Source organism: Cherax quadricarinatus, chromosome 51, assembly GCF_038502225.1.
Source record: "Cherax quadricarinatus isolate ZL_2023a chromosome 51, ASM3850222v1, whole genome shotgun sequence".
NCBI classification, from domain to species: domain Eukaryota; kingdom Metazoa; phylum Arthropoda; class Malacostraca; order Decapoda; family Parastacidae; genus Cherax; species Cherax quadricarinatus.
The window spans coordinates 2,021,927-2,041,029 of NC_091342.1; the positions used below are offsets into that span (position 1 = coordinate 2,021,927).

General features: G+C 37.5%; 2 protein-coding genes across 3 annotated transcripts in view; one reads left to right on the plus strand and one right to left on the minus strand.

Annotated features, from left to right (window-relative positions):
* The first annotated feature begins 245 nt into the window (after positions 1-245).
* On the plus strand, positions 246-6,183 carry Lamtor3 (Late endosomal/lysosomal adaptor, MAPK and MTOR activator 3). The gene is made up of 5 exons (XM_053785039.2): positions 246-551; positions 2,353-2,387; positions 3,455-3,513; positions 4,740-4,873; positions 5,978-6,183. The coding sequence occupies exons 1-5, from the start codon at positions 543-545 to the stop codon at positions 6,110-6,112; spliced, it is 372 nt and encodes a 123-aa protein (XP_053641014.1). The 5' UTR covers positions 246-542; the 3' UTR covers positions 6,113-6,183.
* Positions 6,184-9,567: 3,384 nt separating this feature from the next.
* The window catches only part of LOC128694752 (crustacean hyperglycemic hormone), a 62,288-nt gene continuing 52,752 nt past the window's right edge, over positions 9,568-19,103 (minus strand). For both annotated transcript variants that reach the window (XM_070095676.1, XM_053785037.2), the window contains exons 2-4: positions 16,853-16,912; positions 15,385-15,557; positions 9,568-14,563 (exon numbers count right to left, since the gene is read on the minus strand). In XM_070095676.1, the coding sequence (XP_069951777.1) occupies positions 14,458-14,563; positions 15,385-15,557; positions 16,853-16,894 (321 nt within the window). In that variant the 5' untranslated portion in view covers positions 16,895-16,912 and the 3' untranslated portion in view covers positions 9,568-14,457. The remainder of the gene's footprint in view (positions 14,564-15,384; positions 15,558-16,852; positions 16,913-19,103) is intronic.

Consider the following 19,103-nt stretch of genomic DNA (forward strand, 5'->3'; position numbering starts at 1 on the left):
TTATTTTCGTCAAGATGGATGTTATTAATTAAAAATATCCAAAATGAACAAAATTAACAGTAATACCAGCAATATTTTTAGAATAACAATGCATGTCTGATGTTATAATGATGATTGAATAATATAAATGCTAAGTAAAGTAAATTCTTATGTATTCATAACTATTAGTGACGTAAATAGGGTAATAAAATAAAAAATCATCAGTATCAACTACGGAAAAGACACTGGGGCTTATAACAAATAAAGCTGTAAAAATCTAGCCTATATTAGGTAATAGACGGGTTGAAATAATACATAAATTAAGTGTTAATTTCGTTAATTTCTTTTAACTATGGCAATTCCAGTCGAATTGCATGTGAACATTTCGCTAATGACTGAGGCTGACTTGGACCCCCTGACTTTTGGAAGTCACGAGTTCTTAGTCAATATTTTCTCAATTAAGACCACTAAGTCAGGTAACAGACTTTAAGCCTATTGAAGAACAAGGAGGCGATATTTTGGAAGGAGAGATAAGATCAAATTCACTCATTGCACTTCATGAAATGGCAGAGGTATGATATTTTGTGCTGCTTCATGCTCTTATTTTATACTTTGTTAACAGTAATGTAATTAAATTTTACTTCTGGTAGTAGATTTAATTAACACAGTAATGAAGTTGTGTTTGACCTTCATTTGATGCTATGAAATGATTTGTACATATGAATTTAGAGTATTGAATTGCCTGGATATCCTAGGTTAAGTCATCAAATTTTTTTTTTTTTTTTGTATATTTGATATAATTTTTGAGTCAAGGTTGTATCTCTTTGCTGGGGAATGTCTTGATCTGAGGAACTGGAGCTTTCCTTCCTCAGATTAACTTAATAACTCTGTACACTTCCAATATCCTGGGTTCTGTATGACCCTTACGAGTGTAGAGCTTCCCTGTTAATGTAATAATAATATATCTATATGCAGTTTGTAAGTATTAATGTTAAAATGTAAATATATCATATGGTTTAATTACTTATGTATACCTTATGACTTTTCTAAATCAAGTAAGAATCCCAATACCCGAAATGCACAGCATGTTAGTGGCCTTCCTTGTGATAAGATAAGATAAGATAAGATTTCGTTTGGATTTTTAACCCCGGAGGGTTAGCCACCCAGGATAACCCAAGAAAGTCAGTGCGTCATCGAGGACTGTCTAACTTATTTCCATTGGGGTCCTTAATCTTGTCCCCCAGGATGCGACCCACACCAGTCGACTAACACCCAGGTACCTATTTGCTGCTAGGTGAACAGGACAACAGGTGTAAGGAAACGTGTTGAATGTTTCCACCCGCCGGGAATCGAACCCGGGCCCTCCGTGTGTGAAGCGGGAGCTTTAGCCACCAGGCCACCGGGCCTTAATAATATTTTAAATAAAACTAATAATAATAATAATATATCTTTATTTCTACAAGTACATGACTGTATAGCCCTTGTGGTTTAGTGCTTCTTTTTTATAATAATAATAATAATAATAATAATAATAATAATAATACAAGTACATGTACAAGGTATACAGGCCTAGCTGACATCAATGACGTATTACTATATAGAAAACCGCATGTTATAAGAACATAAGTAAGTTTATTCAGGTATACACAAATACAGTTACATAGATTATCATACATAGCAGCATATGTGTAGAGAAATAAGGAACACTGTAGCAGGCCTACTGGCCCATGCGAGGCAGGTCCAAGTCTCCCACTGGCTTAAGCAAATGACCCAACCCAGTCAGGTCCGGTCATATTCACTTAAGGAAGGACACAACGTAAGACCTACTAGCACAAGCTAGTCAGAGCATTTTGGGCAAATTATGTCAGTTTTGCTTCAGGATGTGACCCACACCAGTCGATTTATACGCAGGTACCCATTATTACTGATGGGTGAACATAGACAACCGGTGTAAGGAAACACGCCCAATGTTTCAACCCTCGCCGGGAATCAAACTCGGACCCTCAGAGTGTGAAACAAGAGCTTTTGCCACCAGGCCTATATACCTACTACACAAATAAATGAAGTTCTTTATTGTAATGGAAATAAATCACTTTGGCTTTGTTATCTAGGTTATTTACGCTGATAATTATATTTCTGTGTACCTGTGCCTAAGTAAACTTACACCCCTCAAGAAGGTTCCTTGCTGCTAGTGAGGGGCTCTTTATCTAAGGAATAAGACATAAAATGCTGGTAAATATTTATAATGGGAAATTTTTGCATGTTTGTAGCATATAGTGTGTGTGGTAAAGTATAGGGCAAGTTTACCTGTATCTTTGCATTATTTAAACTTTAATTACATGTGTAATTCTATAATTTATTTAATCTTTTCAGGAGATGAAGAAATATCTACTTGATTTGATGAACAGGCAAGTTTTTAATTTTATTTTTATTTTGTAACAAAATACTGTACTGCAATGAAATACTGAGCAATACTGTAATAAATTTTAGATGGCATTTATACTTGTTAGACTTGTGAATCTATACTGCATATCATATTTTTACCATTATCCATCTTTAACCCGTAAACGGTCCAAGCAGATCTACGTTCACATGTGTAGTGCTACAAAAGTAGATCTACGTTTTTTTTTTACATATTTTCAAATATAACAAAAAAAAAGTAGATCAAAGTTTTTTTACACATTTTCAAATGTAAAAAACAAAAAGATCTACGTTTTTTTACATACTTTCAAATGTTGAAAAAACGTATACTGTATATTCGTTTGGACCGTTTACAGGTTAATTTCTGTACCACGATGATCATCTTCCACTAAGTCAGGATGACCCAAAAGAGGAAACTCATTCACCATTGTTCATTCAGTAGCTGTCTTTCCAGAAGTACACACGCACACAGTTCAAATAACTCTTTAAACTAAAACATACCCATCCCCTCTCCATATTGTAAGCGCTGTTCTTCCTACCTCTTACCATCCTATTCATTAAATAATTATTTTGTTAACTTATTTTTTGTTTTGTTTTATTTCTATTCTCACATACTTATAATCATAATTTAGTTTTAAGATTGCCCGAAATACCCTGCATCATAAGGGACTTTCTTTAAAGTACGTAGTTTATGCAAGTCAGTCACCCTAATTGCATAATATACTGTACTCCACTTTTTAGCAGTCAATCAAGTTTAAGTATAATGGGCAAGAATGTTAGATCTTGAGGCTAATATGTATAAATTTGAGGGAAGAATTACTATAAATTAAAAAATGCACATAAATGAAACATATCCATCATTGTGTATTATACTTTTATGAGGATACACTTTGCCCCACTTGTGATTTTATCCATCCAGCACAGAGATAAGGAATATGCATATGCTTTTTATAATGTACTTTTTTTTAATGAACTTAGTATGTGCATTTGACTGACTTTTGCAATATAGACTTTATTAAACTAACCTGTTATAACTGAATTTCTCTATTTTCAGTACTGAAGATGTTCTCGGTATTGTCGTAACAGATCGTGATGGAGTACCAATACTAAAAGGTAAGTAGTCTCAAACATAATGAAGTATAAATGATCTTATGCAATGTGCTCTTGTAATAATGTAGAATTACTGACAATATGTTAAGTAAAAGGACACAAGTGGAACTAATGTGACATTTTATGCAGCAATGTTTTGCTCTCCAAGAGTTTTGTCAAGTCATTATGTAACAGCTTGACAAAGCTCCTGGAGAGTGAAACGTTGCCACAATAAAATGTCACATTAGTTACACTTGTCCTTTTAACCAACATAAGGTGCTCTTGTTATTAAATTTTCATTAATCATTTTTATTTCAGAAATAGATATTTAGATATGAATATGTGTATTAAAAAAAATTCTAAATTGACGATTTTTAATTCCATTCTTTATACTGTATATACAAGTGATATAGAATTAGTTAACATGATTGGCATACTCAGTAGAAGGCCCTGGTTTTGCAGAGCATTTTAGGAAGCCTTAAAATTAACTTACAACCTAAGGCAATAATCTCTCATTTGTCTTGGTTTCTGAATGCCAGAAATCACATAGAGCATTTGTTTTTGTGTTCCCCTCTGGGACAGATGTAACTAATTTGCCAGACTTGTGTGTGTATGACTCAGCAGATCTGCACTTAAAGGGAAATTTGATATTTTATACAAAATTTATACAGCAAGCTATATATATTGAAAAATGAGAGTCATGGTTACACAAATTACAAGTTTTCTGTATACCTGGAGAAGGTTTCGGAGGTTGGACCCCCCACCGGCCCGGTCTGAGACCAGGCCAAATGGTGAAAATGGTTTTTCTTTTTTTTGTTTTGTAGGTCACATTTGCAATAACAATCAACTTCAATGACAGTGTTTCAAATAAAGTTTACCATTATCAGATATCCTGAATATCGAGGAAGGATTTTTCATATTTTCCTACTTTCAGTGACATATGCATATGTTGACTTGAATTAAAATTTGGTGAGATCTGAAATGGAGCAAAACAGTAAATGAATGTATTATTCACAAATAACCCACACACAGGGGAAATAAACTTATGACAACATTTTGGTGCAACTTGACTTGAGCCATTAACAGTGTGTGACTAGTTAATGGTCCAAGTCAGACCAAAATGTCATTATAAGTTTCTTTCTCTTTTGTTCAATTTTTTTGTGTATTGTTCCAATCATGGTATTCTGATTGTTCCTAAGGAATGTATTTTTTTTTACTTTGCTGAAAGTTATTAAAAATATTTTGCTTAGTTGCAGCAGATGAAGTGCCAGAACTAGCAATGCGACCAAACTTTATCTCGACATTTAGTATGGCGACAGACCAAGCTGGTAAACTGGGCATGGGCAAGAATCACAAGATGGTGTGTATATATGGAAACTACCAGGTAAGTATGCTATATAGTGCAAAATTATGTTCTTGCCAAGTTGATGAACATTTTATGCATGAATGTATTGAAATCCTCCTTATCAGACACTAAGCTGATACAGTTGGGTACTGAATACTGGTACAGTATACCCATCAAACCAACAAGTGGACAGCATAAGACACAGTACGCAAAGAAATCCTTAATGTGATTACCACTTTTTGCTTCTTTCAATAAATCGGCCATATCTCACCGAGGCAGGGTGGCCCAAAAAGAAAAACTGAAGTTTCTCTCTTTAAATTTAGTAAAACATACAGGAGTATGGGTTACTAGACCCTCGCTCCCAGCATTTTAATTGCCTCTTATGACACACATGGCATACGGAGGAAGAATTTTGTTCCACTTCCCCATGGAGAACAACTTTTTAGCAACATATTTATGGGCTTCCAAAAACTGGTTAACTCAATTCTGCATTCCTCTACTCCCAATCACCTCAGGTATTAGGCCCACCCCATGTCAACCTGGCCAAAGTTTCGGCTAAAAAACTGTCCAAAATGTTAGGTTCTGTCAGCCACTTTCACCATTGCCACTCAAGCTTCCTAGTGTATATTTTATTAATAGCCATGTTCATGCAAGTCAGAAATGTTTGTGCATAGACCTAAAAACACTTACTCGTAATCAGTTATTACTGTACAGCAGTACAGTAAGAACAGTAATGTATGAATTTAAATGGAATGTGCTGAGAAGTAAGTTTTTCTAAAGTCTTAGTTGAAAATATAGACAAAGTTAGGAAGAAAGATTAAACAAATTAGCCACATAAGCTGTTTAACCCTTAAACTGTCCAAACGTAGATATACATTGACGTGCGGCAGGCTCCGAACATAGATCTGCGTTTTTTTTACATGCTTTCAAATAGGGAAAATCAAGGTCGGAGCGCTACATACGTGAACGTAGATCTATGTTTGGACAGTTTAAGGGTTAATGGTAGCCTAATTGGCTAGCATTTTTGAAATGTCTGAAATTGTTTATTAGTTTGTCAAAAGCAAATGAAGCGTCAGAAAATTGTACTATTAATTTAGATTTGCTGTATACTAAAATAAATTTTTCCTCCTTCCACATCTGCAGGTTGTGCATTTCAACAAGTTACCGATGGTTGTGACAGTAATAGCAACTAATACTGCAAACACTGGTTTACTCATGGATATGGACAAGGATATTTCAGCTTTAGTATCCCAGCTTATGCATGTTGTTGATATTTAGAAGTTAAAATTTCATTTGATATATGCTCCCTAATAAATATGTATGTTCCCTTTATTAAACTATTATATTAATGCTCGTTTTAGTAGCTTTATGTATTTTCCTTCAGAAAAGGGATGGATAAATCAAATTGTCTGAGCAGTGACTGGCTAAGTGATCTGACCCACACAGGTTTAGCACTTTTTTTTCATGAATGCAGTAATTGACTAGCTGAGTTTGATAATCATGATTGCTAATGGACTGACTGCAAATCATAATGATGTTGAGCTGAAGATGAGGAATGTAACTTAATTCAATATTCAAGCATTTCATTACCTTGAGTAAAATTGTCTAGCATTTTAAATATGGTTGAGCCTAGCATCTTGGACAGGGATATAACCTTTATATTAAACAGAAAAATTCAAATCTTTTTGGAAAGGCAATCCTCCTGTTTTAGCCAGAGGAGCACTCTCAAGCCTTATACAAGCTAACATTTAAAGCAGAATATTCTTATAAAAAAATGAAATGTAGCATTTTATCGTCCATGTGAGGAAAAGTTTTGTGACTTTATTCCAACTGGCACTTCACTTTTAAGATTTTATTGTGAGATATGAGAGTAGGTAGTAGGTTGGTAGACAGCAACCGCCCAGGGAGGTACTACCATCCTGCCAAGTGAGTGTAAAACGAAAGCCTGTAATTGTTTTACATGATGGTAGGATTGCTGGTTTCTTTTGTCTGTCTCATAAATATGCAAAATTATAGGTACGTCTTGCTACTTCTACTTACACTTAGGTCACACTACACATACGTGGGTTTTCTTCTATTTTCTTTCTAATTCTTGTTCCTGTTTATTTCCTCTTATCTCCATGGGGAAGTGGAACAGAATTCTTCCTCTGTAAGCCACGCGTGTCGTTAGAGGCGACTAAAATGCCGGGAGCAAGGGGTTAGTAACCCCTTCTCCTGTATATATTACTAAATTTAAAAGGAGAAACCTTAGTTTTTTCTTTTGGGCCACCCCACCTCGGTGGGATATGGCTGGTATGTTGAAAGAAATTATTTATTTATTTTTATTATCACACTGGCCGATTCCCACCAAGGCAGGGTGGCCCGAAAAAGAAAAACTTTCACCATCATTCACTCCATCACTGTCTTGCCAGAAGGGTGCTTTACACTACAGTTTTTAAACTGCAACATTAACACCCCTCCTTCAGAGTGCAGGCACTGTACTTCCCATCTCCAGGACTGAAGTCCGGCCTGCCGGTTTCCCTGAACCCCTTCATAAATGTTACTTTGCTCACACTCCAACAGCACGTCAAGTATTAAAAACCATTTGTCTCCATTCACTCCTATCAAACACGCTCACGCATGCCTGCTGGAAGTCCAAGCCCCTCGCACACAAAACCTCCTTTACCCCCTCCCTCCAACCTTTCCTAGGCCGACCCCTACCCCGCCTTCCTTCCACTACAGACTGATACACTCTTGAAGTTATTCTGTTTCGCTCCATTCTCTCCACATGTCCGAACCACCTCAACAACCCTTCCTCAGCCCTCTGGACAACAGTTTTGGTAATCCCGCACCTCCTCCTAACTTCCAAACAACGAAATCTCTGCATTATATTCACACCACACATTGTTCTCAGACATGACATCTCCACTGCCTCCAGCTTCTCCTCGCTGCAACATTCATCACCCATGCTTCACACCCATATAAGAGTGTTGGTAAAACTATACTCTCATACATTCCCCTCTTTGCCTCCAAGGACAAAGTTCTTTGTCTCCACAGACTCCTAAGTGCACCACTCACCCTTTTCCCCTCATCAATTCTATGATTCGCCTCATCTTTCATAGACCCATCCGCTGACACGTCCACTCCCAAATATCTGAATACATTCACCTCCTCCATACTCTCTCCCTCCAATCTGATATCCAATCTTTCATCACCTAATCTTTTTGTTATCCTCATAACCTTACTCTTTCCTGTATTCACTTTCAATTTTCTTCTTTTGCACACCCTACCAAATTCATCCACCAATCTCTGCAACTTCTCTTCAGAATCTCCCAAGAGCACAGTGTCATCAGCAAAGAGCAACTGTGACAACTCCCACTTTATGTGTGATTCTTTATCCTTTAACTCCACGCCTCTTGCCAAGACCCTCGCATTTACTTCTCTTACAACCCCATCCACAAATATATTAAACAACCACGGTGACATCTCACATCCTTGTCTAAGGCCTACTTTTACTGGGAAATAATTTCCCTCTTTCCTACATACTCTAACTTGAGCCTCATTGTCCTCGTAAAAACTCTTCACTGCTTTCAGTAACCTACCTCCTACACCATACACCTGCAACATCTGCCACATTGCCCCCCTATCCACCCTGTCATACGCCTTTTCCAAATCCATAAATGCCACAAAGACCTCTTTAGCCTTATCTAAATACTGTTCACTTATATGTTTCTCTGTAAACACCTGGTCCACACACCCCTTACCTTTCCTAAAGCCTCCTTGTTCATCTGCTATCCTATTCTCCGTCTTACTCTTAATTCTTTCAATAATAACTCTACCATACACTTTGCCAGGTATACTCAACAGACTTATCCCCCTATAATTTTTGCACTCTCTTTTATCCCCTTTGCCTTTATACAAAGGAACTATGCATGCTCTCTGCCAATCCCTAGGTACCTTACCCTCTTCCATACATTTATTAAATAATTGCACCAACCACTCCAAAACTATATCCCCACCTGCTTTTAACATTTCTATCTTTATCCCATCAATCCCGGCTGCCTTACCCCCTTTCATTTTACCTACTGCCTCACGAACTTCCCCCACACTCACAACTGGCTCTTCCTCACTCCTACAAGATGTTGTTCCACCTTGCCCTATACACGAAATCACAGCTTCCCTATCTTCATCAACATTTAACAATTCCTCAAAATATTCCCTCCATCTTCCCAATACCTCTAACTCTCCATTTAATAGCTCTCCTCTCCTATTTTTAACTGACAAATCCATTTGTTCTCTAGGCTTTCTTAACTTGTTAATCTCACTCCAAAACTTTTTCTTATTTTCAACAAAATTTGTTGATAACATCTCACCCACTCTCTCATTTGCTCTCTTTTTACATTGCTTCACCACTCTCTTAAAAGATGTATACATACTGGATATGATTTCTGGGTAACGTTATAGTGCAGTCACCATCCAGATACTGAACACATAAGATGGAGTAATGAGAGTACTGTATGTGCATAATATTTTTAATGAGTTTGGTTGATTATTGAAAGTGTTGTAAATCATCCCCACCACAGTATTTTTGTTACTTAATGTGTAATCCAGTGACATACACTAGAAATAAGGCTTATGTAATTGATGTATTGTTTAATAAAACAAATAGGTAGCATTTTTATTTATTCCATAAATTAATTACATATGTAGTATATTAATGGGTATTGAATGAGGTAAGAATTATTTGCTCCTTTTCCAATACTGTAGTCATAGTAATAAAACTGTAGTTATGTATCATTTCAAGGTGGCTATTCATTCACCAAAGACCTGGGATTTTGTTGACTCCTGTATGGATCATGTGGATCAGATATCTGATGACAGGCATGTCTGAATAACTAGAGAAATAAGCTCTAGGACAGATACTGTAATGTCATTTATCCACAATTAGCACAGTTGTACTCTTGTATCTTTGATGCCTCATTCCATATGCAAGCATCTGCTGCTTGAGGGGGTGACCTTATGTAGAATCAAAAGACATTTCAACCTGATGTGATTATTGTGTTTGCATTGATATTTTTAAACCTTTAATCAAGATTTACACAATACTGTGCTGTAATGTGTACTGAGAATTGACACTTGGTGAACTGGAAATGAACAAGGATTAGTATGGTAAATATCTGAGAAATAAGAAAAGGACATGTGACTGAGTAAATGCAAGCCAAGAATGGGAAATGCCCTACACTTTACAAGAATGAGGATTTTTGAAAATTTAACATATGACAAAGAGCCAAGTGATCGCTATGGGTTTAGCAGTTCATTGAGAATATAATAATACGTAGTATTAATGTATAACTAAACTGTACTAGGGTTCAGCAGTGAAGTAAGTAAACCAGGTAACTTCTTTTGAGTGACTGAGGCCAAGTGGCACACATTACTTTCTGCATTTATACACATGTTTATTCAACCTTGATTTTAGATAACATTAAAGATATAAGAGCTTCATCCAAAATTTTATAGACATTTCAGTACTGAATTACCCACATGAATGGAATATATAAAACAATGTATCAGTATCAATTAGTAATAAAGCCGTGCAGTTAATATAGCATCAAGAATATTATAAAATTTTATCCCTGATTATGTGTTAGTAGATCAGATAACACCATAAAGCAAGAATGGGAAAGTTTTAATGTGGCATTGCTTGACATTCTCTTTAAGAGGGGTTCCAGGATTCTAATGCAGGGCTCTTGATACCAAGGGAATGGAGCTACTTTCCATTCCCTTGGATCAAACCTGATTACCTCCCATTTCCCCAGATGCTGTATGATCCCCACCCCTCAAGGAAGATTCCTTGATGTTGGTGAGGGGCTCTTGATTTAGGGAATTGGATCTGTGCTCCAATTCCCCGAATTAAGCCTGAATGCCTTCCACATCCCCCCCCCAGGCTCTGTATAATCCTCCAGGTTTAGCGCTTCCTCCTTGATTATAATAATAATAATGTATGATCCCCAACAGGTTTGGTATTCCTTCATATGGTAATGCACTTGTTTATGCTGTTATTTGCATTCATTACACAAAATGTACCTGTGTAATTGATCATTCCATGAGTGAAAGTATGATTAAATTACAAAATAAATTTAAGTCTTACTGTTTATACATGTAAATCAATAATCATCATTTAATTTTTTTTTTTTATAATTGAAGTCATGACTGGATACAATTTAAATTTGTATTTTAATCATATACACACGTGCATGAGTACCAGTGCACATGGACTCACGTACATGCATGAACACACTGCATGTGCATGAATAGCGCTGTATAGCCCTTGTGGTTTAGCGCTTCTCTTTTGTTATAATAATAATGCATGTGCATGCACATATATGCATCTCCACAGTAATATAAGAACTAGTTTAATGAGCACTTAAAATATAGAATTCATTTGAATACAATGCAATAGGTGACTAAATACAACATCAGGGCTGATTTGATACAGTGCAGGGACTGACTAGATACAATGCAGTAGCTGACTAGATACAGTGCAGTAGCTGACTAGATACAATGTAGTTTGACTAAATATAATGCAGCAATTGACTAGATATATCAGTTCAGAAACAACCTTACAATGAACAATTATAGTATTGGTGGTTTTATAGTAGTAGCTGAAGTTGTACAAGTAGTATGGTAAGGTAGTACAGTAATTACCATTCTGCTTCCACTTGTCTTATTAAATATCCATTCACATTTTTCATAGCTATGTCTTGACCACTGTTGCAGGCTGGCAGTGTGGCCATAGGATGGAAAGAGAGCTTTCTCTTAAACTATCAAAACAGAAATAGGAGCTAGATAATTATAGTTCTTTGCACATATCCTAGATATAAACTGTCAGATGTTTTCTACTTTCTCCATTTAGTGCTTAGTTTTTTATTGCACTAATAATAATATCTTTCCCATGTACTCCTAGGTATTCCCATATACAGAGTGATTTCAACTAGGCCACAGGAAGGTTTAGCAATACTGTACTAGTTTTAGGTGAGAAAATAAAGTGGAATTTACAAGAGAAATTGATGGAAACAGGCTCTCATACAGAGCTTCAAGAGTAAATATGAAGGGTACAGGAGAATCCAGCAAGCTAGACAAAACCTTTGTTAAAACTGCAAGGCCAGTAGTGGCTAAGGTTTGAATCCTTACCTCCCCAGCATAAATATACTCACTACATTACATTAAAATGAGAGGTGCACATTTTTTGAAATTAATACCCCTCAAGGAAGGTTCCTTGATGTTGGTGAGGGGCTCTTGATTTAGGGAATTGTATCTATGCTCCAGTTCCCCGAATTAAGCCTGAATGCCTTCCACATCCCCCCCCCCAGGTGCTGTATAATCCTATGGGTTTAGCACTTCCCCCCCTCAGGGAAGGTTCCTTGATGTTGGTGAGGGGCTCTTGATTTAGGGAATTGGATCTGTGCTCCAGTTCCCCAAATTAAGCCTGAATGCCTTCCACATCCCCCCCCCAGGCGCTGTATAATCCTCTGGGTTTAGCGCTTCCTCCTTGATTATAATAATAATAATAATAATTAGCACTTCCCCCTTGATTTTAATAATAATAATTGAAATTAATAATAAAAATGAAAGCTATAACAGAAAACCACACATCAAACTGAGTCCAAAGCATTACAAAGCATTTTGTGTATGTGGATTTAGCATTTTGTAACTAAAAGAATCACACTTTTGTGAGAATATTATAAACTTTGGTGTAAGAACAGTAAAGCTGTGGAATGAACTAGACACTGACACAGTATAACCTGACTCTCTGCAGAAGCTTTATGACTCATACGGGATTGGCGCTTGTTTTTAAATAAAACAAGGTCTATCTCTCTGAGGAGGTAACCCCTCAAGGAAGGTTCCTTGATGTTGGTGAGGGGCTCTTGATTTAGGGAATTGGATCTGTGCTCCAGTTCCCCGAATTAAGCCTGAATGCCTTCCACATCCCCCCCCCCCAGGCGCTGTATAATCCTCCGGGTTTAGCGCTTCCCCTTGATTATAATAATAATAATCTGAGGAGGTATGGCCCTTATGGGTTTAATGCCTAGCTATGATTGTAATGATTTAAGCAATATAGCCCTTGTGGTTTAGCGCTTCTTTTTTATTATAATAATGTAATGATCTAAGGAGAGGTTCCCTGATGCCCATGAGGGGCTCTTGATAAAGGAATAATAATAATGATAATTATGTCTTGGTGGGAGATGGTTGATGAGGTAAAAAGATAATACATTAGGACTAGGAGGAAAATGTGATTGGCAGTTAACCTCAGTCAGTCGAAAGTTGAGGCAGAGCCAAGAGCTAGAGTTCAACCTACTAACTTAAATAGGTAATTTGGCCCAAGTGATAACAACTTGGGAACACTGAAGGAATGACGACTGAGGAAAGTCTGCAGGTGTAAGGGTACCAAGACCTTTCAACACCCTCCATACATTTAGTGGATTACCAACCGATCTCTGATTGTTTAGATAAGAGAATGTGATAAGTTCCTCAAGCTGGTTCTTGACCAGCTAGGCTGGGGTGCTTACATGTACTTTATGCGGCTAGCACCAACATCCTGGTTGATCAGACATGGTATGGAGGGGGGGGGGGTGTTGACCCTTAGAACACTCCTCAGGTTGGAGTCTCACTTTAAAGGACATTTGGGACTGAGAGCCAAAATAGAGGCTTTCTTTGCATTGCAACCCACTATTGTAAATATAAAATCTCAATGTACTGTTTGCAAAGACATAAATAAATAAATAAATAAAATAAATAAATAATGGCAACTGGTGGTTAATTGCTGACATGAACTACAAGTGGAGGTCTGACTCCATACATGGTTTTAAAAATAGGGTTAGTATATCCCAAGGGGCTAGGAGCCCACTTTTCCAGTGTAGAAAAGGTTAAGAGGCAGGTGCATGAAGCTGACACTGAGATCAGCCACAAGGATGTTAGGAGATACTTGTTCAACCTCGAGCACAGGAGGATCAGGAAGTAAAATAAACTGGACAAGAATATGGTGAAAGTAAATATCTTGCACAGTGTTAGGGATAAGTACGATAGGGCTCATGAAGCAAGAGACTAGCTAAACCAGTCATATTCAGTTCAGTGGGGACAATGGTTAAGATTCGACCCCCAGCAACCATAGCTAGGCGAGTACCCACTTTAGAAGTAATAAAGCTAACGGCTGTATGAAATGAATAAGAGGGGATTATAGATGCTGTCAGATGCCAGAGATATTATACATAGCTGGTGGGTAAAGAATTAACTGGCCCGCAGATTTTAGGAAATATCTCTAACCTCAGGATAACTTATGACATTAACTAGATGAAGCAGTGAAAGAGGCAAACACCATATAAAGATTTGAGAGAAGTTATGATAGAGGCTCTCAGTCAGTAAAACTGCGCGTTAGTAGTTAATAATCCGGACCAGCAGCTATAATTCAACCCCTGCAAGCAAATGGATGGACAAAAAAAAAACATCATGAATTCTGACAAGAACTTATTAATAGCATGTTATTGAGGCATGACTGTCATTTCTATAACATCAACAAAAGTTAACTTGAATTACGTACTACCAGTTGGTCACTGAACTAACCACCTTAAAGACTGTGACTGCAGCTCCTACCCGCTGGCATAAGTAATCATGTTTTTATATTCCTCTTCTTTATGAGCCAGCAGCAGAGACAGCACACATTTATCAAACATCTCGTTCTGGAAGCAGTTCTCCCTGAGAAAGTTAGAAAATATATAAATTATACGTGTTTAAACCACATGTAATATGTAACAGTAAGTGCAAATGCAATATAGCCACAGTAGCATTCCAAGCGCTTTCGTGATTTCTCACATTATCAGTGCGAGAAATCGGCAAAACAGATGGAATTCTATTTTCATTGTGCTTATTTTGCATATTAAGATACCACCCATTTCTTATCGCATTATGTGTGTGTATGTATTAACTGAATGATTGTGATGTATCTTCGAGAATAAAATGTAGTTTGGGGCAGGCTGCAGTAATTGTAATTTGAATAATTCACAATTAACTCTACTCCACAATCGTGGATGATTGTGGAGTCGCGACTTTGTTGAATCCAAACCCCTCAAGGAAGGTTCCTTGATGTTGGTGAGGGGCTCTTGATTTAGGGAATTGGATCTGTGCTCCAGTTCCCGAATTAAGCCTGAATGCCTTCCACATCCCCCCCCCCCAGGCGCTGTATAATCCTCTGGGTTTAGCGCTTACCCCTTGATTATAATAATAATAATAATAATAATAATAATAATAATAATAATAATGTTGAATCCAAATGGCATATTGCTGGTAAAAAGAAAGACACACTTCATTTCAGCCTCCCCAGGTTTTTATCTAATCACGGACTTAATAAATATCTAAAAAAAAAATGAAAACATTGTCGCAATAAAAGCTTGACGTGCAGAGCATGTCTTTATTTGATCTTGATCGACATTTCAGGTCTCCAAGATGGACCAGAGCGTCAGACTGAAATGAAATATGGTTTCCAGTCTATGAATTAACTGTGAATTGGCTGTACTTACTTGCATTCCAGCGAGACAGTGTAGTCATTGCGGTAGAGGTTCTGACATTCCTCACAGATGCGGATTAACTTGGTGTAAGTGGACCTGTTGTAAGTTCCTTGGCAATTGATGTATTGGAACTCTTTGAAGGTGCCAGGCTGGATCTTGTAGAAATGGGCCGCACCTTGCTGGCTCTGACAACACCACCAGTAGATAGATTGTTAGATAGATGGACAGGTTACAGGATTATTACTATTTCTTTTGTTTTCGGTATTGAAGGGACTGGAGTTGAACTGGATCTGCCTAGGAACTGTTTTTAGGTCTACACAATATGCTCATAATATAACATTATTGTAATCTTTCGACCTGCTAATACTCTCATACTGTAACTTTAATTTAATTGTAAAGAGGTTACAACAAAACGCTAGTGCTTTCATTAATAATAATAATAATAATAATAATAATAATAATAATAATAATAATAATAATAATAATAATAATAATATCTTTATTTACTATATGTATACAGGTCTAGCTGACATCAATGACATACTACTATATAGAAAGCCGCTTGTTATGCTGAGCATTTCGGGCAAATTAGGTCAGTGTCCCAGGATGCGACCCACACCAGTCCACTAACACTCAGGTACCCATTTTACTGATGAGGAACATAGACAACAGGTGGAAAGAAACACGTCCAATATTCCTACCCTGGCTGGGAATCGAACCCAGGCCCTCGACGTGTGAAGGGAGAGCTTCAGCCACCAGTTTAATGACCCACACGGGTTTAGTAATTATGTACCAGTCTCGAATCCTCGGAAATGAGATGTCAACTGTGAATGACACCTCCCAGTTTAATTTTGTTCACTAATTATTAATAATAATGATGAAGAGATGTCATGTGTTCTGTTTAATGTGTTTTAGGTTTATTAATTAAGAGGATATATATTTAGAATTTCGCATACTAGTTAAGGGTGGGGAAAGAATAGGGTGTGATTAGTGAAACTGGTCGGATAAATACTTCAAATTTATCCGACATAAGCCGTGTCTAACCAATACAGGGATATCCTCCCAAAAATTACATTCACCAAGTGGTAAGGATTTCGGCTCACATCTGAGAGATCTGGGTTCGATCCTGGCAAAAGTGGAAATGGGCAGGTTTTACTGTATTTGCTTACCCTGCTCACCTAGCAGCAAACATTACAGATACCTGGGTGTTAGCCCACTATTATGGGACGTATCCATACCAACCCAATGGGAATAACCAGACTGAGTGGCTCTCTTGAATTATCCTGGGTTAGTAATCCGAATAAAATCTACCAGTTTAGATTAACATCATTCCTTCCAACATCTCCTGTCCACAAGTGTGAACATCACAACTCAGACATGACACACTGCAGCATCCCCGCCCATACTTCAGAAGTTTGGAAAATGAAATATAAGCTAGCCGGCAAAGATAATTTTGATATTTAAAGGTACATATACTCGCCTGGGAGAGAAGTCCTATGATAAGCAGGAACCACAAACACATCCTTCCCAGTGTGCAAACCTGTAACACAAGAAACACATCTTAATGCACTCTTTATATATATATATATATATATATATATATATATATATATATATATATATATATATGTATATATATATATATATATGATGTAGGGCGAAATGACAGTAGTTTGTTGGATTATGTATTGGTAGATAAAAGACTGTTGAGTAGACTTCAGGATGTACATGTTTATAGAGGGGCCACAGATATATCAGATCACTTTCTAGTTGTAGCTACACTGAGAGTAAAAGGTAGATGGGATACGAGGAGAATAGAAGCATCAGGGAAGAGAGAGGTGAAGGTTTATAAACTAAAAGAGGAGGCAGTTAGGGTAAGATATAAACAGCTATTGGAGGATAGATGGGCTAATGAGAGCATAGGCAATGGGGTCGAAGAGGTATGGGGTAGGTTTAAAAATGTAGTGTTAGAGTGTTCAGCAGAAGTTTGTGGTTACAGGAAAGTGGGTGCAGGAGGGAAGAGGAGCGATTGGTGGAATGATGATGTAAAGAGAGTAGTAAGGGAGAAAAAGTTAGCATATGAGAAGTTTTTACAAAGTAGAAGTGATGCAAGGAGGGAAGAGTATATGGAGAAAAAGAGAGAAGTTAAGAGAGTGGTGAAGCAATGTAAAAAGAGAGCAAATGAGAGAGTGGGTGAGATGTTATCAACAAATTTTGTTGAAAATAAGAAAAAGTTTTGGAGTGAGATTAACAAGTTAAGAAAGCCTAGAGAACAAATGGATTTGGCAGTTAAAAATAGGAGAGGAGAGTTATTAAATGGAGAGTTAGAGGTATTGGGAAGATGGAAGGAATATTTTGAGGAATTGTTAAATGTTGATGAAGATAGGGAAGCTGTGATTTCGTGTATAGGGCAAGGAGGAATAACATCTTGTAGGAGTGAGGAAGAGCCAGTTGTGAGTGTGGGGGAAGTTCGTGAGGCAGTAGGTAAAATGAAAGGGGGTAAGGCAGCCGGGATTGATGGGATAAAGATAGAAATGTTAAAAGCAGGTGGGGATATAGTTTTGGAGTGGTTGGTGCAATTATTTAATAAATGTATGGAAGAGGGTAAGGTACCTAGGGATTGGCAGAGAGCATGCATAGTTCCTTTGTATAAAGGCAAAGGGGATAAAAGAGAGTGCAAAAATTATAGGGGGATAAGTCTGTTGAGTGTACCTGGTAAAGTGTATGGTAGAGTTATAATTGAAAGAATTAAGAGTAAGACGGAGAATAGGATAGCAGATGAACAAGGAGGCTTTAGGAAAGGTAGGGGGTGTGTGGACCAGGTGTTTACAGTGAAACATATAAGTGAACAGTATTTAGATAAGGCTAAAGAGGTCTTTGTGGCATTTATGGATTTGGAAAAGGCGTATGACAGGGTGGATAGGGGGGCAATGTGGCAGATGTTGCAAGTGTATGGTGTAGGAGGTAGGTTACGGAAAGCAGTGAAGAGTTTTTACGAGGATAGTGAGGCTCAAGTTAGAGTATGTAGGAAAGAGGGAAATTTTTTCCCAGTAAAAGTAGGCCTTAGACAAGGATGTGTGATGTCACCGTGGTTGTTTAATATATTTATAGATGGGGTTGTAAGAGAAGTAAATGCGAGGGTCTTGGCAAGAGGCGTGGAGTTAAAAGATAAAGAATCACACACAAAGTGGGAGTTGTCACAGCTGCTCTTTGCTGATGACACTGTGCTCTTGGGAGATTCTGAAGAGAAGTTGCAGAGATTGGTGGATGAATTTGGTAGGGTGTGCAAAAGAAGAAAATTAAAGGTGATTACAGGAAAGAGTAAGGTTATGAGGATAACAAAAAGATTAGGTGATGAAAGATTGAATATCAGATTGGAGGGAGAGAGTATGGAGGAGGTGAACGTATTCAGATATTTGGGAGTGGACGTGTCAGCGGATGGGTCTATGAAAGATGAGGTGAATCATAGAATTGATGAGGGAAAAAGAGTGAGTGGTGCACTTAGGAGTCTGTGGAGACAAAGAACTTTGTCCTTGGAGGCAAAGAGGGGAATGTATGAGAGTATAGTTTTACCAACGCTCTTATATGGGTGTGAAGCGTGGGTGATGAATGTTGCAGCGAGGAGAAGGCTGGAGGCAGTGGAGATGTCATGTCTGAGGGCAATGTGTGGTGTGAATATAATGCAGAGAATTCGTAGTTTGGAAGTTAGGAGGAGGTGCAGGATTACCAAA

What these genes read in the sequence shown, in the direction of transcription:
- Lamtor3 (XM_053785039.2), top strand. An exon ending in CTACTTGATTTGATGAACAG is followed by an intron (nt 2,388 to 3,454) that starts GCAAGTTTTTAA and finishes CTCTATTTTCAG; the next exon opens with TACTGAAGATGTTCTCGGTA. An exon ending in TGGAGTACCAATACTAAAAG is followed by an intron (nt 3,514 to 4,739) that starts GTAAGTAGTCTC and finishes TATTTTGCTTAG; the next exon opens with TTGCAGCAGATGAAGTGCCA.